This window comes from Chelon labrosus (assembly GCF_963514085.1).
Source record: "Chelon labrosus genome assembly, chromosome: 5".
Lineage (NCBI taxonomy): Eukaryota > Metazoa > Chordata > Actinopteri > Mugiliformes > Mugilidae > Chelon > Chelon labrosus.
Window position 1 is genome coordinate 14,756,604 of NC_140341.1, and position 23,806 is coordinate 14,780,409.

Genomic DNA, 23,806 nt, shown 5'->3' on the forward strand with positions numbered 1-23,806 from the left:
TCATCAGGCGAGAGGTGGAGTACACCCTGGACAGGTCGCACAGAGAGACAGACAACCATTCACGTGCACACCTACGGCCAATTTAGAATCACCAATGAACCTAATGAGCATGTGGGAGGAAACCAGAGTACCCGGAGAGAACCCACGCAGACACACGGAGAACATAACGTCCAGCAGCTCTAACCAGCACACCTGAGTAGAAGGACAGCAACAAGGAAGACCAGCAGGGGGCGCAAGTCACCACTTTAAGCAGTCAGTCACCACCTCCACCAGTGAAAATAGTTTTGAACATATTTAAATAGTCTTTAATTAAAATGTCAAACACTGCATTCAGGAAAGCTGAATTTGTTATTGTTGCTCCTAAGAGGATGATTGTGGAGACAGACCATTCACACTCACACCTACCCACCAAATCTATTACGACATTTTATAAAACGAACCAATAACTCACAAGTTAAAACAATAACTGCAAAATTGATATGTTTTTGTAGCCCAGCACTCTGCAGTAGAATGTGTACTTCAAGCTAAATTTAACTGGAAATATTTCTGTATTTTTTTTTTGTAGGACTTTTCTTGAAGTAACAGGCTTAGACGTGAAAAACAAAATGTAATGAAATTGGATTTAATCCTTGTTGTTCACTACTCCTTCTGCAAAAACACTTTACTGCCACATGTCTGGATAGCTTCTAACTGAGTCTTACATAACAAGGAGAAACAGTCGGAAACTTGTGTCATTATTGGCAGAAGATGATGGACTGGGACAAACAACAAACTGTATAAGAGCTGTTCTCAACATGTTAAAAAAAAAAATGGTTCTTCTAGTGTGGACAATGGCACCAGTCTGTTTGAAACCTTGTGTCATCTTACTGCACCTATGTGACTATAAAAATAAGAAACATCTGTCTTCTCTCTTTGCAAATATTTTACGTTTCTTTTATTGCCCAGGAAGTCATGGCAGTGACCAAATCATTGAGTGGGATGTTCTGGTTGGAGGTCTGCTGTTTTAACATGAGTGTCAGAACATCAGATATCTATAACGTTTGTGTCGGCCCACTGGCAATGCAGATAAGATTAGATGTGTTTGGAGTTTTTCCTTCCCCTGTTACTCTGCACAAGTTACAACATATTGCATTGGCTAGTTAGCTGTCTCTGCTAACTACACACAGTTCACTTTCATGCCTGTCCAAATTTATTTTCTACTATATTTATTCTTATGTATGATATGTTGTATGGACTGCTTGTTGTTTTACTGTGATGGGGGTGTGAAGTACTGCTGCTGTAACACTACAATGTCCTTTAAAGGATTAAGTATCTTGAATCTTGAATTCGTAAAAACATGTTGTGTAGAAAATGAATAATGGTCTTTGCAACAATTATTTGTTGAGTTATACCCCATTTTTGTGAGACCAAAGTGACTTTGACCTGTGACCTTTGAACTCTCATTCCCTCAAGGCGTTCCTGGGACACTGGATTCAAAAGATGACAAACAGAGAACCTGAAAACATAATGCCTCCAGCCACAGCTGCAGACATTTTTTCATAATTCCGAACCGTTTAATTACTCTCTCCTCATTATGACAACGTGTCTCATAACTAGGTAGTGTATTACATTCATCAGATTCTGAGTCTCGATTAGGAACGTCACCTACATGGCCACAACAAATGTTTTTGAGCGTTCATGAGGATTAAGTGGTGGGTTAGAGACAAGATATAACTATAAGACCTCAGCTTTGATGTGGTGCATACAGACCAAGTCTAGATGACTCTTCTTTTTAAAGCTGAGACAGTTAAACTGACACACGTTTTAAATTAATCATTTGAAATTTACTGGTAATTAGACCAGTAAATTTGTGTTTATTTTTGCGTCTTCCCGTTCGAGCCCCAATGTTCTACACCACAAACTTTGGGATTTGTGTCTTTAAATCTAAATGTTTAGTTGTCTTGTGAATACATTTAAATATATGTGACCAACTTTCAACTAGGAATTTTTGGTATTTATGGATTTTTGGTAATTGTTAGTTTGTAAAGTCTTATCTGTTGTGTTTGGAGTTGTGTTACTAAAGAGTGGAGGGAAACATGTTTACGCTTCATGTGGGTTACTGAGAGTGGGATGTAAAATAAATGAATAGCCTAAATAAAAGTCCATCCATCAATCTTCTGTAGGCCTACCCGCTTATTCCTGTTAAGGGTCGCAGGGGTCTGCTGGAGCCTCTCCCAGCTGTCATCGGGCGAGAGGCGTTGGTACACCCTGGACAGATCGCTCGTCTATCAGGGCTAACACAGAGAGACAGACAACCATTCACACTCACATTCACACCTATGGCCAATTTAGCACCCATCCATGGATGCTTTGGATGGTGGGAGGAACCCGGAGTATCACTGTGCCGCCTTAAATAAAAATATGAAACGAAACAAAGTTCCTGGATGATGACTTCGTTTCGAAACCTATCCGGGTGCTGTGGGTTTGGTCTGACACGTGTCGCCGTGAGTAGAGATGGAGCCGCGTCTTTTTTGTGTGCTCTTCGTGGGCATCTTTTTCCTGAACCGTGATTTCTCCGTGAGATGTGGACGACTGTTGGTGCTGTCAGTTATGCTGGTGAGCAGAAACGCTGAAGGTAAGTCGCTTATTTTAAATCGCATAATCGCACAGATCGTCTTGCAGAGAAGAATTTTCACTCAGAGCGGGTACGGGTTTTCAGACCCGGAGGTTGTCGTAAAACATCTCCTTTATTTGTTCGGTTCCGCTGTTCGTATTTGGGACCATAGACATTTATGTTTGGGACTGCTGAAACGTGACTGTTGTTATGACAACGATGAGAGGCGTAAGGTACTTGACAGGCATCTTGGAAGACACGTTTCTACCAAGATGTCTGTCTTAAATACGAGATGTGTTTGTGCCACACACCTTACAGTATATGGATTTAATAATAAAAAACACATTTCGAGGAAAAACTATGAGCATCACTGTAGCGGGAGGGTAGTTCTGTTTGTGTGGCGGAATATCTGAAGTATTTGTTTCTCGGTTTTGGTTTTATGGGCTGTGTTTTCTTAAATGTCCCACTGGATCACTGACTCATGCATGCCTTAGATGTGGTCTAGGCTTTAACACTAGAAGTCCCAGAGAGCAGCCATTTGGCTTTTCTACCTATAAAACCCAGAGGGCAGCCGATCGGCTGGAAGGCTTTTAGCTAATATCCTAAATCACCTGTGAACCCTCCTTTGGTTATGTAAACGAGGCAATCACTGGGGCACCACAGGAGGGGACATGCTGAGCCACTTCAAGGAAACTTGTGGGGAGGGGAGGGGGAGTGGGCCCAGAGAGCTTATGGGGGACGGGGTAAGCACACAGAGCAGTGTTCACTTCTAACCTGGCAACACCTTGGCTGCGTTCAGACTGCAGACGGATCTGATTCAAATCTGATTCCTTCTCATATCCGATTTTTAGGGCTGACTGTTCACACTGCCTTTAGCAAGTGTCCAAATCGGATATGGTTCTGTTCAGACTGGGCCACATTCTTCACCGGTCTGATAGGTTGCTGTAGCAACGAGCGGAAGCGTCATTCAGCACGTGTATTTGTCAGACGTTATATAATTGCGACAGCGACAAGCAAAACAACAACAAACAACACATGGATGTACGTCACGTCAGTGTAAAGATTTATAAGGCATGCAGTTTCTTCCTCTGTCCAAGGCGAATTGTTTTCAAAGTCCTCCTCCATTGTGATGGCTGTAATATCACTGTCCGTGGCCGTAACGTGGCTCCTCCACAACGGAAATAGGCACCCGGTCTGGCGCATTGGTTCTGGCCTGGCGTCGCGTAAGTGACGTCACGGACAGTCAAAACCCATCTGAGTGTTGGGAGCTGTTCAGACTGAGACGCATCTGTCCATATCCGATACGAATGCGATATGAAACTACCTCTGGATGTGGTTTGCAACCGTTTGGCAAAAATCGGATTTCATGTGATCTGTCACTGTTCAGACTTCAAAATCGAGATCCGATTCAAATCTGAATGGGCTAAAAATCGGATTTTGGCTGGCAGTCTGAACGCAGCCCTTGAGACAGAAACTGGTTCATCCCAAAGACAAAACACCTTGACATAAAATGGGGGAGGGGGGAATCAGAGAGGAGCAGGATTGCTGGGGGTTTGGAGGCCAGAGTGTGTGGGGGAGGGAGGCACACCTGAGGGCTGTGAACTCATTTGCTCTGTCCGGGCTGCTAGTGACTGTCTTTCTTTCACCAGTTTCACCAGGTGGCAGCCTGGGCAGAACAAATGAGCTGAATCAAAATGTAATATATGTAGAAGGATGTAGAAGTTATCAGGACCCTACAACACTGGGCTTCCAACATCCCCACCAGACACATAGGAAAAGTAAAAGAACAGAACCACATCAAAAAAGCACTCAAAATCTGTGGTTATCCCAACTGGGCCTTCATGATATTTACACATATTTACAAATAATAATTAAAAAAAATGCATTATCAGGATACAGTGTTAGAGAGTGGAAGTGAGTGAGACTTAGACTTAGAACTTAGACTTAAAACTTTATTGATCCCTTTGGGGTGACTCCCTCAGGGAAATTTGAGTTTTCTGCAGCAGCAAGCACGCAGAGCAGTTTGCAGACAAACAACAGCAGTGGTTTGCAAATAGTTATAGAAAAAGTGATTGAATAATAAAATGGTGAACATTAAATAATGAACGGTGAACTTCCTTTGAGTGGGATTAAAATAAGCTGTAGTAAAACTCTAGTAGGGAAAAATAAACAGTAAGTAACAGTAAGCTCGGGTGGGGACTGACCGGACAGAGACGGGCGAAAGATGGCACAGTGTAGTGTGAAGAACAGGTGGGGACAAGTCTCCATTTCACCCCTCCATCTCCATACGACGCAGATGGAGAGCCAACGGCTAAGGCCAGGAGGTCCATCTTGAGTCGTCTTCAGAGCTTCCTGTGTTTTATCACTCTGGAAATGCTTGGTTCCATTCGAGACTGTACTGTTGAACACACACAGCAAACGGAGCATGTGGACTGGTTCATGGCCCTCCTTGAACTAATGGCATTTATTGCTATTGTCATCTTGCGGGGGCTGACCAAGGTTCCATCACTGCGTGACTGCTGGTCAGCAAACCTGGGAAACCCCCAGATCATTGCAACTATGTCCCGAAATCGCTTCCAAGACATCATGCGACACCTACGCTTTGATGACAAGGACACCCGCAGTGAGCGAGCAAAGACAGATAAGTTTGCTGCAATTTCCGGTGTGTGGGGATCGTTTGTCACCAACTGCATCACATCCTACAACCCTGGTCGACACATCACCATTGATGAACAGCTTTTCCCGTCAAAGACTCGCGACAAAACCTGACAAGTTTGGGATCAAGTTTTGGGTGGCTTGTGACTTGAAATCCAAATACATCTGCAATGTCCTCCCATATCTTGGAAAGGACCCCAGTCATCCCAGTGGGGAGAGACTGTCCGAGAATGTAGTTATGAGGCTGATGGAACCATTCCTGGACAAGGGCAGAAATGTTACCACGGACAATTTCTTTACATTGCTGTCACTTGCACAACGACTGCTTAGCCGGAAAACCACCATTATCGGCACAGTCAACAGGATTCAGCGAGAAATTCCACAATCAACAAGACAGAGGGACCGCGATGAATTCACCACTCAGGTATTTTCAACCACTGGTGCCACGCTGATGGTGTATGCGCCCAAACGGAAGAAGACAGTCTACATTCTCAGCAGCATACACAGCGTGGTTCAGACTGAGAATGCCACCAAAAGGAAGCCAAACACTGTCACCCTTTACAACACCACAAAGTGCGGCGTTGATGTGATGGACCAGATGGTGCGGGAGTACACTGTCCGCACAGGAACACGGCGCTGGCCAGTCGCTGTGTTCTATAACATGATTGATATGGCAGCACTGAATGCATATGTGCTCTATCAAGCATGCACCAGGAGGCATGCAGAAAGGAGATGGCTTGGCAGTGCCAGCATTGTGCGTGATTATTGAAATGTACTCACCTCACTCACTGTTACTTACTGTTTATTTTTCCCTACTAGAGTTTTACTACAGCTTATTTTAATCCCACTCAAAGGAAGTTCACCGTTCATTAATGTTCACCATTTTATTATTCAATCACTTTTTCTATAACTATTTGCAAACCACTGCTGTTGTTTGTCTGCAAACTGCTCTGCGTGCTTGCTGCTGCAGAAAACTCAAATTTCCCTGAGGGAGTCACCCCAAAGGGATCAATAAAGTTTTAAGTCTAAGTCTAAGTCTCACTCACTTCCACTCTCTAACACTGTATCCTGATAATGCATTTTTTTTATTATTATTTGTAAATATGTGTAAATATCATGAAGGCCCAGTTGGGATAACCACAGATTTTGAGTGCTTTTTTGATGTGGTTCTGTTCTTTTACTTTTCCTATGTGTCTGGTGGGGATGTTGGAAGCCCAGTGTTGTAGGGTCCTGATAACTTCTACATCCTTCTACATATATTACATTTTGATTCAGCTCATTTGTTCTGCCCAGGCTGCCACCTGGTGAAACTGGTGAAAGACAGACAGTCACTAGCAGCCCGGACAGAGCAAATGAGTTCACAGCCCTCAGGTGTGCCTCCCTCCCCCACACACTCTGGCCTCCAAACCCCCAGCAATCCTGCTCCTCTCTGATTCCCCCCCTCCCCCATTTTATGTCAAGGTGTTTTGTCTTTGGGATGAACCAGTTTCTGTCTCAAGGTGTTGCCAGGTTAGAAGTGAACAGCCACCCTCTCCCCCATAAGCTCTCTGGGCCCACTCCCCCTCCCCTCCCCACGGGTTTCCTTGAAGTGGCTCAGCATGTCCCCTCCTGTGGTGCCCCAGTGATTGCCTCGTTTACATAACTAAAGGAGGGTTCACAGGTGATTAGGATATTAGCTAAAAGCCTTCCAGCCGATCGGCTGCCCTCTGGGTTTTATAGGTAGAGCAAAAAATGCTGGGACTTCTAGTGTTAATAGCTTCTTGTTTCACCATTGATGGTCACGTTGTGGATGGTTTAACTTCAATTCCACGTCCAAGTATGTTGATCAGTAATCTGAAGTTATGAGAAAGTGTCAAGATTCTTTATTGTCACAACGTCCCTGCAGAGATTACACTTTTTAAGACTACATCGCAAAACTAATGAGCCGGAAAATCCTCTCCAGACATTCTACGTTTTAGAGAATAATTAAAATGGCTGAGAATGGCTGTCCTTTGCCTTCTTTGGAGGACACTGCAAGCTCAAAATGTCTCTGCAGAACAAGGAACATTTTGAAGGACAGTGCACAAACTGTTTTCACTGCATCACTGAGGCAAGATGTTCCTAATTTTGACGATATTACGCAGGTGAAAGAAGGCAGTCCTGGTTACTGGTTTTAGGTGCGAATTAAAGGACATATCCTCGTTGAATATAACAAAGGTTTTTCACAGTAGTACTGGAGACCAAGGTAATGCCATCCAAAGAAACTAAGTGATTAGATAATGAATCTTTGAGATGTTTAGGGCCAAATACAATGATCAGCAATACTTGTATTTGGCCCTAAACATCTTTTGACTGAGTTTAAAAGTAAAAAATGAGTCCTCCCAAAAATGTGCCACCAGTACTTTGTAAATTGTTTACTTTAGCTGCTTGAATTCAGCAAGTAAGGCATAAGGCGTGAGCAGTTTCTCACTGCGGCAACACTTTGCTAAAGGGAGACTGACTGTCAGATGTTAGCGGTCCTATTTAGAACTCACATTAACATGCCACCTGGGAAACCCATTCGCAAGTGGCCGACTTTAAGTACTTGTGTTCATGCCACATCTCCAGCCAGGAATTCAGATCCAATCTCAGTTCCACGCTCTGTATGCAAAGAAACACAGACATTATTTGGGGTGCAGCAGAATATTTTAACAGGTAGCCTACTGATCACTAACGCTGTTTCAGAACCATGAACCGTGCTGTTTGGTCTGTGTGTGCGTTATGATTCGGGTACACAAGTTATAGGAACAGTATGTAAGAAATGTATTTCAATTAATCATAAAATGGCCCTGATATGTCACTAGACATGAAGAAATCATGTTCATTTCAAATACTTATATCACTGACAACAGTGGTCTGGCCAGGATTGTCATTTAAAAGTGAAATTTGCAGCCCTCAACTGATGTTGATGTTGTCATGTTGTGTTTTGGCCTGAGGCGCCACCAGAAAAAAAAAACTTACTGTGTAGGACTCGTCACTTGCCATTGGAAGCTCCTTGTAGCAGCCCACGTTCCTGCTGGATCCTGCAGCTTAGCTGGCCACTTCGAGTCAGGGGGGAGGCTGAGGGGATACACCGTTCTACAGTATTTTGAAAGTGATTGCAGTACCAGTTTTGGCCAGTTTTGGCCACAATCCTACATACTGTTCCTTTAAGTTATTATTTATTGATCTCCGCCCTGACATTAGTTATTCACAAGACCTGAGTAAAACTCACATTATAACTCACACCCTGGTAACTTCCTTAGACACCGTTTTGTCTGGTATTAAAGTGAAATAAAGACACCAGTAAATGAAGAAATACACTTAACTCTTAACACTTAACGCAACTTCCTACGTATCATCAGCATGACCCCATTAATTATTACGGTAACTCTAGCTGATACATTATTTATCACACACAGTATACTCATATTCAGAGCTTTCATTTGTTGATTATTGTTTAAATATTTATCATTTAGTCAATGTGCAGCTACAAGGACAGAATATTTTAAAAGGTTCTCATAACCACCTGTTGCCAGACACCACAAGACACCCTCAGAAGGCCCATGTCCATTCTCTGATGAGTCACAACAATTGTGGAGGCACAATGGAGACCTACACAATATTAGGGAGGTGGTCATAATGTTATGCATGATCAGTGTATTGATTTATGCAAGAATGTTTTAGGGCTCTGTCTAATTCTTGTTTTAATCGTCAAAATATCTCAATCAACTTCTCACTCACAGTTCCTACAGTCCAAATATGTCCCATGTGAAACTTTCTGGTTTCACCCTGTTCACACACTTTGGTTTGGGGAGAGATATTCACAGTGTTGTAAGTAGGTGATAAGTGCTTGTTTGAAGAATTGAGTCTCTTGTGAGGGAGTTGTTTTGTTTACCACAATGTACAAGTCTGTGGACTTCCTACTGCACTGAACTGCATAAATTACATTGCTATGCCATTGCCATGGTGTTTTGTGGAAGTAGTCCAAGCATAATACCCCATCCAGCTAGCCTAGTTTGACTCACACAGCACTTTGAAAGCTGCCAAGCTGTCTAGCTATTTATACACCTTCAGTGAGTTGGCACAAAAATCAGTCGAGACCAGTTTAAACAAAGAAGTCCTTTCTTTCCACCTGCAGGAACTTCTTCTTTGGTGGTTTGACTCAGTCCCTTGCCCTTCTACATACTTGTGTGGGAAGCCTTAGATTAGATTAGATTACATTAGATTCAACTTTATTGTCATTACACATGTACAGGCACAGAGCAATGAAATGCAGTTTAGCATTTAATCAGAAGTTCAATAGGCAGTAAGTGCACGTGGCATAAATAGTGTGGTGTATAAGCAGTATGGTACAGATTGTTTTTTAACAGCATATGGACAATATTTACAGGTATTTAATATTTAGGTAGGAGAAGCCGGAGCAAAACCTGCCCAGGATACAGAAAACATACATTCTATTTCAAACTAATTTTATTGTAATGTAGCCACGCACATTAAAGTGGTCAGAGGTGATGTGAAAGCCTAATACAATATTACGCATTTTACAGCCCTCCAGGTGATCGGTGGAAGCACGACCGTGGTGAAAGGAGGGACTGCTACCTTACCCTGCATACTCATCGACACCTCAGAGACCCTGACTCAGATTTCATGGCAGAGGAGAACCAGGGGGAAACCTAATAATGACAATTTCCTTACCATCCAAGCAGATGGACCCCGATTTGTTAATGGACCTGATAATCGATTTGAGTTTATTGGGAATTTTAACGACAAAAATGGATCTCTACAGTTGTCCAGTGTTGAATTGAAGGATGAAGGCATCTACACGTGCATCTTCACTTTGTTCCCCAGTGGAAATCACAAGACAGAGATACATCTGAACCTGCTTGGTATGATGAAACTATACAGTTAAAATGTTGTGTTGTTTTACCTTTTAGCTTTCATATTGACTGTTTTCATGTGTGATGACTATCCTAGTGGCTCCAGTCACAACCCTGAAGGGTAATAATGTAACTTTGGATTGTGAAGAAGTTTCCCTTGCTACCTGCACGGCTGCCGGCTCCAAGCCTCCTGCTGAGGTGACCTGGCTCACTGGTACCCTGGCAGTGAGGGTCACAACCAACTCCACCCAGCATGCCAATGGTACGACTACCACAACAAGCTCACTGTTTGGAGTCCCTACCACAGAAATCAACAAGCAGTCAGTTCAGTGTGTCATCAGAGCAGCTGCCCTGCCTGAAGCAGAACCCCTGAATTTCACTATACAAGTCTACTGTGAGTATACAAATACTGCCTTACACTGAATTCTTATGGATTTTGCTGTTGTTTACATAATTACAGGTATTGTTAAAAGGTACACAGACACAAATCCAACAAGATGTGTGAGCGCAAACATTGCCTAACCTTGAATATTTTAGGATTTCTTTCCTCTGTGGGATTGTTACTTCATTGACTTAGACAGACTTTAAACGTCCACAAGGGAAATTCTCTTGAGAGCCACAAGTAAAAAGAAAGAAAAATAAAACACAAGATTAAAATAAAATAAAGTACAAATCTAGTAAAAATAAAATAAAAAAGGTGGAAAAGGTGAGTTGTTGTACAGTTGAATAGAGTCGGGTATGAATTACTCTACATTGTTTTTCTAGATAAAGGCAGAAAGGGACCCAAAGACTAAAGAGGGAGAGGGTCAGGACAACATTAGGACATCTAGACTAAGACAAGGATCCTGGCAGACCAAAGTGCTTTCTTAAAAAAAAAAATTTAAAAAAACGAAGCTAGCAAACTGTGGGTGTAACATGGTGTGTCAGTATTTATAATGACATGTCTAAACAAGTACAAATAAACGCTCACTTGTTCACCCGTGAGGTTAGTGAGTTCAGTTAAAGTTCATAGCGGTTGATTGGCTGCCCTCTCCTCAAAAGTGAACATTTCCTCTGTGTGCACAAAGGGATAGGTTGGATGCAGGTTGGCTGAAATTATACTGTATGTCACAATAGAAGATGCAGCACATGACTGACATTTATAGTATATAGTGTTTCTGTTCATTATCTGTCACATGGTATTCTGTTTCTGGTGGATTTCCCCCAGCTGTCCATTTGGTATTGGTATTCTTCCAACATTGTCTGCAGGCATGTCTGTTTAATAAGACAGTCTCACCTCTCAGGTATCTAAAAGCTGCTGTGTGATGTATCACTCATTTAAGGTCATGGAAAAGTGTGAGTTTCAAATGCAATGCTGTAAAAACACCTTAATGAATGGATTCATACATTCAACAGTGCCTTTAAAAACACCAACATGTTATTCTGATCGCAGCACACATCAGTACCCAATACAGAGCAGTGTCAGGTTGTTACTGTTTAATCCATAAGACTTTAACAACAAGAGTAACTGGCTGGATAGGACCAAGTCATTCATGTTAAACCTTATTTTGATATCATTAGTGTCTCCTCCCTTATAGAAAAAAACAACTCATTCTTTCCCTGTTTTTTGTTTTTCCAGTCGCACCCATGAACGTGACGATCGTTCAACGTTCTGAAAACTCATATGAGTGTGTGACCGAAGCCAACCCAGAGGCAGATTTTACTTGGAGCAGGTACAGTAAATAACATTATCAGCTAAGACTCTATTAATCAAACAGCGATATTTACAGGATTTATCCCGGAGCACTGTATGCTTTGTCATTTTCCAAAGCTTTGCACAATGGTCTAACAGTTGTGACTTTAGCGAAAGGAATTTGAATGATGTCCTCTGTGCTTTCGACTGTGCGCAGTTGGAAAATACACTAAACTGTATCTTTGGTGAGAATAATTTAAAATGTACTCACATTTTTGGCCACATTGTAAAAATTAAAGCCCAATGTTACTGTCAGCAGTCTGGTTTACTACTTAATTACAGTTTGAAAAGGCTCATGGTTTATGTGGTTTAATGGCATCTGCCTAATAAAAAATGTACAGTCACTTTTTAACATGAATGTTTCTTTGACTTGAAATAATAAGCTGAATGAATATAATACTGAGGATTCACTAACTCAAGGAGTTCCTTTTTAATCTTCAATGTTTTCCCCCTTTTATGTATATTTATTTATTAAGACTACTAAAGAGTATTATAGAGTAGATATATCATTGTTTGAAGGGTGAGACTCAGAAAGAAGGATTGCTGGTTGAGGCGGCGGATTATGGACTATGATTCCGATTAGAGAATCAAGGCACTTGGACAGAGAGATCTGTTTTGTCTTCTTTAATAAAGGTTACTGGATTTCACCATCATGGTACAACATATGTTTATGTGTGTGGTCTGAAAATATAAAGAAAAAGCAATAAAATGTATTAGAAAATATTCTCAGAAGATTATTCAACAGTTAAATCAGAATAAACATTCATAAAGGAACTGCTATTTAAGCATAATATAACAACAGATATGTAATATGGTATGGTAATATGGTGGAGGAAACTATACAATTTCCAACATAACATTAGCAGAGGCAAAGCATGCTTAACAGCATTGGAGCCTTACATATCAAATTAACCACAGTGAATAACTAGACTTTAAAACTCCTCATTAACAATAATCTTAGTCACAATCACAACAATAAACTGAGTTGCAACATTGGTGCTAGCAAATGAAATATTCATAATTAAGCCATCACAGGCATCCAAACTTAGCTGCAGTGCTAGTAAGAGGCAGAGCTAACAACTACTGGGCTACAGGCTACTTCGCTAACTCAAACTCACACAAATACTTCCCTGTAACACAAACTGGAATAAATAAACAAAATATCCATGACTAAGAAGCAGAAAGCACATACATTTCCTCAAGAACGCACACATGATATGAGAAACACACAAAGTCCATGCAGCTTCACACAGTCTGCTCACTAGCTGGTCTGCTGCTTGTCAGTGTGGCTGAGCATGTCCTCCTGACCTGTTCAGGCTGCGTTACTGCCTTTCACCAGTAGATGGCGTTTCACCTGTTGTGCTTTCTCACAATCATAGAGTATTTCAATCATTGCACTATAGAGTAAATAAAAGCATTGTGCAGCATGTACAGTATGTGGTCAGAAAAGACAACAGATCTCACAAACTACCATTTGCTTTGTGTGAATTCAACAACAGTAACAAGAGTATCATAAAATAAGAATAAGCTTCACCAGGACAGTCTTATTACACAGAGACTGTGTTTTTGCATTTCAAAGGCAGCTGGTGGTTTTTAATCACAGTTTTATCAGACTGTCAGACTGAGTTTTTCAAGCAGCAAGTGAAATGGAAGGATGTTGCAGTGGACAGACTGTTATTCAATTTTACAGCTGCTCCTTTAGGCCATGTGGTGTAAATGGGTCACAGTTATTTGGTAATGTACAATAGTTGAAGTGAGCCTTGGTGAGCCTTCTACCATGTAAGGCCAAGTCCACACATATCCAAACGATCTTTTCCCCTTCCGCTTTTCCCTGGCATCGTTTCAAGGTTAGATAACTAATTGACCACACCCACTTATTTAAATGCAGATCAAAAACGCAACTTGTTAATGAGGCAAAGGCAAGTATAAAAATAATGAGTAAAATTAAATGATCAGGTTCTACTCATTATGTGGTCAGTTTAGTTTGACATGCAATGTTGTTTAGAAGTAAGTAATAGGACAATTTCAGCCATACTTGGACAAGCACTTGGATGTCGTCTTTACTGTGGAAGTATTGGCCTGAGACTCTTATGATTCATAGCTTCATATCTCCAACTAAAGTCTATATTTAGTCTGAGCCATGCATGCCTCTGTTACAGCTCACAACTCACGACAAAACAGGGTCGCCAGCCCATCGCAGGGCTAACACAGAGAGACAGACAACCATTCACACTGTTTGCACACCTACGGCCAATTTAGAATCACCAATTAACCTAATGAGCATGTCTTTGGATGGTGGGAGGAAGCCAGAGTACCTGGAGAGAACCCACGCAGACCGGGGGAGAACATGCAAACTCCACACAAAAAAAAAAAACAGTCGGCCCATGGATTTAACTTCATACACACAGGGATTGAACGTATTTTATTGTATCTTTGGTTGTGTCTTTTCTTGCATAGTTGCCTCTCAGCTGGTAAAGCTTGTCTTACCGAAATGAGCCTATGAGAGCAGTACAGTAAGCTATGGATTTAGGATCATAGACATTAAAGACAGCTCAGACGCAGGATCATTTTTGTTTTCAGCTTACAGTCTCGTCAGACGGGCACCAGGTGTTTCCCCTACACTGTTAAATATTTTCCTGTAAAATATCAGTAAAGAACTGGCAGCAGGGTTGCCATTATCTTACTGTAATTTTTTATTTTATACTGTAATTTTTAAAATGTACAGTTTTGTACTGTTAAAAATACAGCATTTACTGTTTTTTAAGATTACTTTCACAACACTTTACAGACAACTGGTTTGTTTAAAAATAAATTAGCAGTCTTCACAAAATCTATAAACTACAACCAAATGTCCTTTGTGAATTTAGAACAGATCAGCTTCTTAATGCACTCTGACTTTTATTTTAACATGAATTTAGAATCTCCACATTCAGACAGCACCTTCTTTCTAAAAAAAACAAACAAACAAAAAAAACTTTGTCTTTTTGCTGAAAATAGTGCAACAAAAGAACAATGTATTCAGATTCAGATTTGGAAATACTGAATAAATATTGATAACAGTTCAGATAATGAAACTTAATGAAACTAAGAGACTGTTCCACAAAGCAGATTAGAAGGTTAACCAGATAAGTGTAAACATTTTTCATTATCATGGTACAAACTCTCAGATGTGTGTGCCCTTTGTGTCCTCTTGTAATCTGCTATTGTAATCCGGTCTATGAACATGACAATCCGAAGAAAAGTATCACAAGCCCTGAAAAAATATCCAAAGTCCTGACATAACACCTCACACAGTCAAAACATGTCAGCGTGAAACATTCAAACAGTTGTATGTGTATGTTCAGAAACAGGACACAAATAAGTCGTCGAGAATAACAGGGATTCAGACCTTCTAGCCTGTAAGGGAGAGAGAAAGCGGGTGAAATTGAGAGGGAGAAAAAATTAAAGCAATAAGACAAGCTGGTGTCTTTGTGTGCGTGTGTAATGGGATTGAATAATTACACCATTTTAAATGAAGTCTTGCTGAAGGTCCATGAGTCTTCTCAGCAGAGTGGATACATATGGGTTGACTATGTATTCTGATTCTTTCTCTGCCCATAGCTGCAAAATAATTCATCATATAATCTACCCTGGAACAGCAAACTGTCATTTTAACACTTGGGTTATTGTGCAGATTAAGGAAATGAGTTTTAACATGTTCTCCTGTTAGTCTTTGTCTATGTACATTTTATGTTGACCCTCATTTGTCTCCTCCAGATCTGGCCAGTCTTTGCCTGAGTCTGATATTAAAGTGCAGGGTGCAACTCTGCAGTTTGTGAGGAAGACCTCTAATCTGAATGGCCTCTACGAGTGTGAAGCTGTAAACGCATATGGAAGGAAACGCGGAGGTCTCCACGTGTGTATGGATTTTGGTAAGATTTGAGTTGGATGTGTAGATTGTCAAAATACTTCTTGATATGTTTGTTCTGGACTTGTCTATTGTATCTAAGGACATACGTGATACTTGATGACGTCAGCATCTGGTGTCTTATTCAGAAACCCCTAAAGCAAAAACATTTGACAACAATGCTGACCCTTTTTCGGTTTGGATGCGCAGAATCTGAAACTGCTGAAAACCAAATTTATACACAGTGGCTTTTTTTTTGTCAAATAAAATATTCTAAAACAGTATGGTTTGACCTACACATATGAACATGTCTTCTACTTTTTGTGAGTTTCCATTGCTTCCTTTGGCAAATGGCGTATTTGGCGCTTTAAATTCCAGCACATTCTTTTCCTCCATGCCATCGGTCCAAGCAAAGAATTCTTTGGTGTTATGTTTAAGCTGCTTAGTGTACTTCAATGGTCAATTGAAAAGATTGAAAAGATTATTGTCTTGACAAAGTCTGCTATAAAACATGAGCATGCTTCATGCCTGAACTCCTTCCTGTAGAGGCATTCAAAACAACTCAGGCAACAACACAGAGCAAATGGAGATGTAGATGGGTAGCAGAGGTTGAGTCTGCTGCCAGCACAGCCCACTGAATAACTTAATGAATGACTACCCATCCCAGATAACTCTGAACTCAACTCTTTAAAACCTTTAGCACGTTCTGTCTTGTGAAGTATTCTGTTCCTGTAAGTTCATGTGTCAGGTGCTTTTTGTGCTTCAGGGCCTGTCTACATAGGAACGATTATATGCCATTGCCAAGTTGTTTGTAATATAAAACTAAATAACCGAGAAAAAAAATCTCCAAAATCTCCCCAAAGTACAGTTAATAACTGTAGCCTACAGTTTCAACAAAGAGAACGGAGAAAGAAAACCTACAGAGAACCTGGTTTAATTAGTGACACTGATGATTCAGTATTTTCATCTGAATGTTTTCTTTATTCTTGTGTTTTTTTTGTTGCTTAAGGCCTCTACGCTGCTGGCTGGACATTATTTGGTCTTCTGCTTTCCCTGAACATTGCAGCCTTTGCAGCCATGTGGTACCTTTGTAAACACAAAAACAAGCCACTAAGGTACCAACTACAGTCGCCCTCCATACATTTAAGCTAAACATATGGTGCTACTTAGTATACAAATGCATACTGCTCATGCTATGTGAATATTTTGTTGTATTTATATTGTTGTTTCATTATGTAACCCAGATGCTGCTCTAACATTTCCTCCAAGTGATGATGGAGCAGAAGAGATAAAGGAACAAATACAGTTCATTTGTTAAAATGTATTATACCTCTTTTTTTGTTCCCTCCTCTGCCAAGAAATATTTTATGTATGAATACTACATGTGTCTATGTGTGTTATATTTCGCAGTTGTATCTTTAGTTGTATCTACTTTTCTTCGAAGATCTGAAAAGTAAAACAGTAAAATTAATTTTATTGGTGTTCTGTTTTTATACATTCTTTCTGTAATCTGCTTAGATTCTGAAGATTCAATTTTAATTTGTTTCTTGTTTTTTACTGCAGGAATCTATTGCAGAAGGAGTAATGAGATTGACAAGAGTTTGACAGGTGAAAATTGGAGAATCCGAAGCAAATGACTGGTCAAAGTACACTGAGGCAATCTACAAGAAGGGCCAGAGTTGAGTCTTCTTTTTGAGGAGACTGAGGTCCTTCAACATCTGTCAGACAATGTTGAGGATGTTCTATGAGTCTGTGGTGGCCAGTGCACTCCAGTACGCTGTTGCATGCTGGAGCAGCAGGCTGTGAGCAGCAGAAGCAAATAGACTCAGCAAACTGATCTGCGAGGCCAGTGATGTTATAGGGGTGGAGCTGGACTCTCTGATCACAGTGTCAGAGAGGTGGATGCTGGCAAGAGTGGAGACCATCCTGGACAACTCATCTCACCCACTCCACAACACAGTACCTTTAGTAATAGACTCATTGTACCCAAATGCACCACAGAACAGCACAGGAGGTCATTCTTGCCTGTGGCCATCAAACTTTATAACTCCTCCCGCTGAGTGTTGGTCACTCTTAACACTCTCAACACTTCAGACTCTTGTTAATATATTTGCAGCCTCTTACCTATATTGTGAATACTCTTTTATTTTTTGTATTTTTTTATATTACTTTTGTTTTATTGTATTTGCTCTGTCAACTACCAACTGTCAATTTAGGGGAGTATCAGCAACAAAACAATTTCCTTGATGGATTAATAAAGTATTCTGATTCTGGTTCTGATGATTCTGAAATGTTTGAGAATCAACTGGTCAATGAAGAGTTGGACAACATGGGCAGATGGGCAGTGTTTCAGTTTATATCCAAGGGTTTCTCTTACTCATTGGTGTCACACAGGGACGGACAGGCCATCTGGCATACCGGGCATTTTCCCTGTGGGCTGATGTGCTATTTGCACACTAAGGCTATGTAATGAGTAGGCTAAAGCAACACAACCACTTGGTAAATAAAACGTAATAAAATAATTTTGGTTAATGTTCTATGGCCAAGTTAGTTTGTATTGTAAACACAGGTAAAATTAGCTAACGTCCACTAGTGGCTATTTATAAAACACTGTGTACACTGACTGGATGAGGAAATATGTAGATAGTACTTTTATGTCTTCCTTCCTGAACTAAATAGTCTTGAATGTGAGAAAATTTTTTAAAACCGCCATTGGAGCGGCTGTGGCTCAGTAGGTAGAGCAGGTTGTCCACGAACCAGAGTTACAAGCTTCCACATGTTGCTTGTACACTGGTTTGGTCCAGTTCAGTACTGGTTTTGATGAGTTTTGTTGTCGGGGCAAAGTTAAGAACTTTGGTTTGCTTGGACTTTTTGCTCTGGTATTTGGGGAGATACACCACGTGTTCACTGTTAGCAACTGTTTGTGACCTGATGTGGGATTGCCATGTGCAGTAGCGGTTTTAGGCACGGGCGGAACCGGGCAGCTGCCAGGGGCGGCATTTTTTCATGACACAAGGGGGGCGGCACGAGCACTTGGGGAAAAAAATAAAAAATAAACAAATAAATCTGCGCCGCTACGTGGTTTTCTAGTATTTGTCATAAGTGTGTGGGGAACTGGCAAATTGTCGTCCCCTGCAGCTGCAGTCGCCCCTGCTGCTGAGAAGGTGCCGTGCATAGAAGCTGTGCGTGAGAAAGGGAAAGGGGAGGGGGGCGCGGGGGACAGTTCACCTCTGGGTCTCTCCCAAATTGAACGGACGTGGGGGGGCACATTTCATTCCTAATATAATAAATACAGGCCTATAATTCCTGCACGTTTTTGTTTTTATGAATTGTGTGAAATGGTCAAATAAAAATAGGTAATACAAAACGATGATGTGGTCACCAAGGTGAACTGGTTAAGTCTTGACTTCTGGTCGTGAGTGACAGCGTTGGAGGATGGAAATCTGTTGATTGTCGAGTGTCAAATAAACAGAGATGGACAGAAAAAGGTCAAAGCATCAGGTGACCAGTTTAGGAACAAAAGAAAAGATAAAGGTCTTCTATGTTTTCTCTCTGTATGATTACAGTATCATGTCACGAATGAAGGGCTAATGTTAACTGCTGCTGTACGTTTGTTAGCCTTTTACTATGATGCTTGCAATGCTTATACAACAGTAATTCATCTTAACAAACACCAGGTCTAATTTCAAGATTGTTCTTTGAAACAAAACTGTTACAAGTTCAGTTATTAACTGGAGGCAGTAACCAAGGAGCTAATTGTTCCTCCCTGAAAGATAGATTAATATAGCGTCTAATGACAGACGCTTAGAGTGTAAGGGCATGTTGATTTAAATTTGCAATTGCAATTCATGGATGTTCTTTTCTTTAAGCGCGCGCACGCCGGGGGGGGGGGGGGGGGGGGGGGGGGGGTGCGCGCGCCGAGGTGGTCTCGCCCAGGGCGCAATTCAATGTAGAACCGCCACTGGCCATGTGCCATTCAGACGGTAAGTCTAACTGTCTTGATATGCTGTGTGCAGAGATTTCTCCACTAGGCTGTAGGACACTTCTTCTTTGGGTTGTGTCCGTTTATTTTTTTTTTGTAGTGTTGTTGGGGAGCGGTTAGGGCTGGTTGTCTTTGGACATCTATCTCAGGAGCATTTCCGTGTGGTTTTCTTGTAGGGTTACCTGTTCCTGGGTTACTGTACAGGCCCACGGGGTTTGTGCTTAAGCTACCCAGCGCAGAACCACATGAAGACTAGGGGTGAGTCTTTTAGTACTTGAGTAAGTGTGTGTCTGACACATTGCTGTCTGTATCGGTGGATTAGGAATGATACCTTATTTGTCAAGGTTTTTTGACGTGCCTACGATGGCATTTGTGAATGACTATAAAAATGAATGACTATAAAAACGAGCTGATTCAAATGACTAACCATTATGGCATTAAGGTTGCAGAGCAGAAGCATACGGAGGTGTCATCATCTTTGTTTGAAAAAGGTCTTCAGCTTCAGTCCCTGTAAATATAGTGGACCCTTACAATTTTGTCGAGCTGTGTAGGGACCTTGCTTTAGAAGGCTAAAATACATTTTGCTGTTCAAATTGTTCAATGCTTGGTGAGAGGTCAAAAAAGGAATCGCCATTCTTGCAATGAGGATCTTGATTTTTTTTTTTTTTTATTTATATTCATATTTTATTTATATATATATATATATATACACCACTAGAGATCAAAATTAGAGAACAATTTATGAACACTTGATTTTTTCCGAAATAATGTAATCCTCGATTGTTCAACATTTAAAGGACTCTTTGTTGTGGCAATGCCATGCTACTAGAATAGTAATAACAAAACATAGACCATTAACAAAAAAACTTTATTTTGTAGAAAACGTGATGATCAAAATTAAAGATCAGCAATGCCTGTAGGACAAAGAAAGCTTATAACATAATTTTCTGGAGGATATGACAATCAAAAATTAGTAGGAAGTGTACAGGCCTTTGCTTTGAATGACTTCAGCACATCTACGGCCACAGGACATAACCAGTCTCTCACACTGCTCTGGTGTGATTTTGGTCCACTCTTCTTCCAGTCTCTTCCACAGTTCAGTGACAATAGTGGGTTTCTTGGCCATAACTTTGTCCCCAAGGATTTTCCAGAGGTTTTCTATAGGGTTTAGATCAGGACTCTGGGCTGGCCATTTCATTATTTCAATGTTTTCACTTGCAAGGAACTGCTTTACTTGTTTTGCAGTGTGACAGGGGGCATTGTCCTGCATGAACATTGCTGGCTGATTGGGTGATGAATGCAGGCAAGGAATCATATGTTGTTGAAGAAGGTTCTTATACACATTTGCATTCACTCTGCCATGTAGCTGTATTAGAGGCCCAACTCCTGTTGCAGAAAACATTCCCCATACCATAACACTTCCTCCTCCACCTTTCACTGACCTTTTTTTTTTTTTTTTTTTTTTTACACACTTTGGGTTCAGTCTTTCCCCAGATTGACGACGAACATAATGTTTTCCATCGGATCCAAACAAATTAAACTTGCTTTCATCACTGAAGTGAACTTTGGACCAGTTTTCCTCTGTCCACACAACATGTTCCTCAGCAAAGGTTAGTCTAGCCTTTTGATTCTTTCTGCTAATGAGAGGTTTGGTCACTGCAGAGTGGGCTTTCATTCCAAATGCTCTTAAACGTCGAGACACTGTGTGACGAGACAGAGTCTTACCCTGTTCGGCACTGAACTGACGAGCAATTCCAGCTGCTGTGTTGAACCGATTGTCCATTGAGGTTCTCCGTGTTATCCTGTCCTCTCTTTCAGTTGTCTTTCATGGACGGCCAGCCTTCTTGGTGGACTTGAATGAATTTGTGACTTTGTAAAAATGTAATATTCTGGATATCACAGATTTGGAACGACCAACTTCTCTCCCTATTGCTGACAAGGTCATCCCTTTGGCCTTCATCTGGACAACCTGCTGCCGGAGGGTTTCAGTGACTCGAGAACGGCTTGCCATCTTGTGAAGTTAGTGAAAATTGGAAGTTAGGCTGCCAGTTAAATGGGGGTTGTCAGATGATTAAGGAAATTGGCACCAGGTGCCAGACTAACACCAGTTACTGGGAGATTTCTGAAAGTGTTCTCTAATTTTGATCAGTATTCTTTTTAGAGTATCTGATTTAAGTTTTTTATACTGTGCTACAGAATATATGTAACTTGTGAAATATGCTTAAAACACTGCCCTTTTACTTGTGTTTGGATAATTTTATGAGAGGACAATGGAGTGAAGTTGACATTTAGGAAATTATGGGTTGTTCTCTAATTTTGATCTCTAGTGTATATATACACTTCAGCTTCATGGGAATTTCCAAAAACCGACACCCAAGTCCAATAGGTCTTACATAACCCAGTACTGTTTATAGGCCTTCACTGACCCCATGAGAGAAGAGAAAAACTCTGTTGAGCCTATTTTATCTCTGACCAATCCCTCTTTCTTCCGTGCTTTCAAACAAGGTTAGAATGCACAATGCACAACGGTCACGGACGTAATTGGGGGGGGGGGGGACAGGGGACTTTTTCCGTTTTGGTCCCCTGCACTTTTTACCGTCCGAAAACAATGTTACGCTCATATAGTAAACAGAGACCCGTCAAGCACTAGAACCAAGCGGAAAACGGCTGCTCAAGCTGAAGCCTGTTTCTCTTAGTTTAGACCCGCCCACAAGCTCCTCCATTGGCTCTGCCGTTTCTTGTGTGATTGGCCGTCCCCGCTGCCACTCCACCTTGTTGTCACACCGGTCTGCTAGTCTGCGGTCAGGAGTCCTTGTTAATCTACGTAGATTAACAAGGACAAGAACAATTTACAGTAGTACAGTAGTACTACTGTAACAACAACAATTTACAGTAGTACTACTGTAAATTGTTCCTTTGTTCTGCCTGGGTCGTGTCAGCTTGAAGGATTGTAATATCAGAGGTTTCATTTAAATTAACGTTTGAATCGGTGTCCATGTGTATGTGTGTTTGGTAATTAGGCGCAGCCAGGATGTCTAAAAAAGAAAAGTGGACATAAGTCAAAGTGTAAGTTACTCAAAGAAATGCGTTACAGCCATCCCGCAACACCTTCACTGGCTCCGATAAAGCAGCATATCCACTTCAAGATCCTCCTCATCATTTACAAAGCTCTCAATAATCTTGTAAAGTGTATTAATTTTATTGAAAGTGCTGATAAATAAAATTATTATTATTAAAAAAGGGAAAAATACAAAATATACAAATGTGATTTTATACGTCCAAACTCATGATAATTGTGAAACTGCGTTATTTCCACTATAACCGTATCGGTATCGTCCTTGGCTGTCATGCCAGTGGGAGTCATTCATGCATTCAATTAGTCAGTAGATGGAGACATAGCGTTGTTCTACAAGGAACGTTTTCAAATGTTAAACCCAGATTTTTAAGTCTGTTGTTAAGTCTTATCTGTTGTGTATGGAGTTGTGTTTCTAAAGAGTGGAGGCAAACATGTTGGTTTATAAAAAATTAAATGACTACTGACAAATTCCAGACTAACTGAGCATGTTTTAAAGAAGAATCTCTCTACCTTCTCCAAGAGTATCCACTGGCATTTGAATTATCAACACAGAGGCTCCTCACACATAATGTAGCTTCTGGGAGGAGTGGACGAACAGTGAGACCAGGGTTCAGGATATCTACATATGGAAACAGGTCTCCATTGTTCAGATCATCATTTGTTTTGTTTGCTATCAAAGGACAGGGATTCTGTTACCACAGGAAGCTATGGTATATATATCCCACGCGTGATAGCTTTGTTTCGCTTGAGTAAACATCACCACCTGCCGTACGTTGACGTCACAACGTGACGCCTCCATAAAGTATGCAGTGGTAGTAGTAGGATGATACGCAGTATTGTTGGCTTTTACCGTTTGTTTCTGGATGATGCTTTCGTTTCGACTCATTTGTTTTATTCTACAGGCTACATCGTAGTAAACACTGGGTTTTGTGGTTTTGGTCTGTTTTTAAACACCGTGCGGGCTGGAAACCACCGTCCGTGTCGCCGTGAGTAGAAGACGAGCGA

At 41.0% G+C, this 23,806-nt stretch overlaps 1 protein-coding gene across 2 annotated transcripts; it reads left to right on the forward strand.

Annotated features, from left to right (window-relative positions):
- The first annotated feature begins 2,326 nt into the window (after positions 1-2,326).
- LOC311488172 (nectin-1-like) lies at positions 2,327-18,016 on the forward strand. Of its 2 annotated transcripts, XM_084544705.1 has the most exons (7): positions 2,327-2,614; positions 9,796-10,134; positions 10,223-10,519; positions 11,744-11,837; positions 15,614-15,768; positions 16,753-16,858; positions 17,307-18,016. In XM_084544705.1, exons 1-7 carry the CDS (start codon positions 2,494-2,496, stop codon positions 17,326-17,328), a joined length of 1,134 nt encoding a protein of 377 aa, XP_084400831.1. In that variant the 5' UTR covers positions 2,327-2,493; the 3' UTR covers positions 17,329-18,016. The 2 variants fall into 2 exon arrangements, with proteins under 2 accessions (XP_084400831.1, XP_084400830.1); XM_084544704.1 differs by having other exon boundaries at positions 16,753-18,016.
- The last annotated feature ends 5,790 nt before the right edge of the window (positions 18,017-23,806 follow it).

Coding starts and splice junctions, on each gene's coding strand:
- LOC311488172 (XM_084544704.1), top strand. CDS start 2,494: ATGGAGCCGCGTCTTTTTTGTGTGCTCTTCGTGGGCATCTTTTTCCTG. Junction 10,520..11,743: donor TTTCACTATACAAGTCTACT/GTGAGTATACAA, acceptor TTGTTTTTCCAG/TCGCACCCATGAACGTGACG. Junction 15,769..16,752: donor CCACGTGTGTATGGATTTTG/GTAAGATTTGAG, acceptor TTGTTGCTTAAG/GCCTCTACGCTGCTGGCTGG.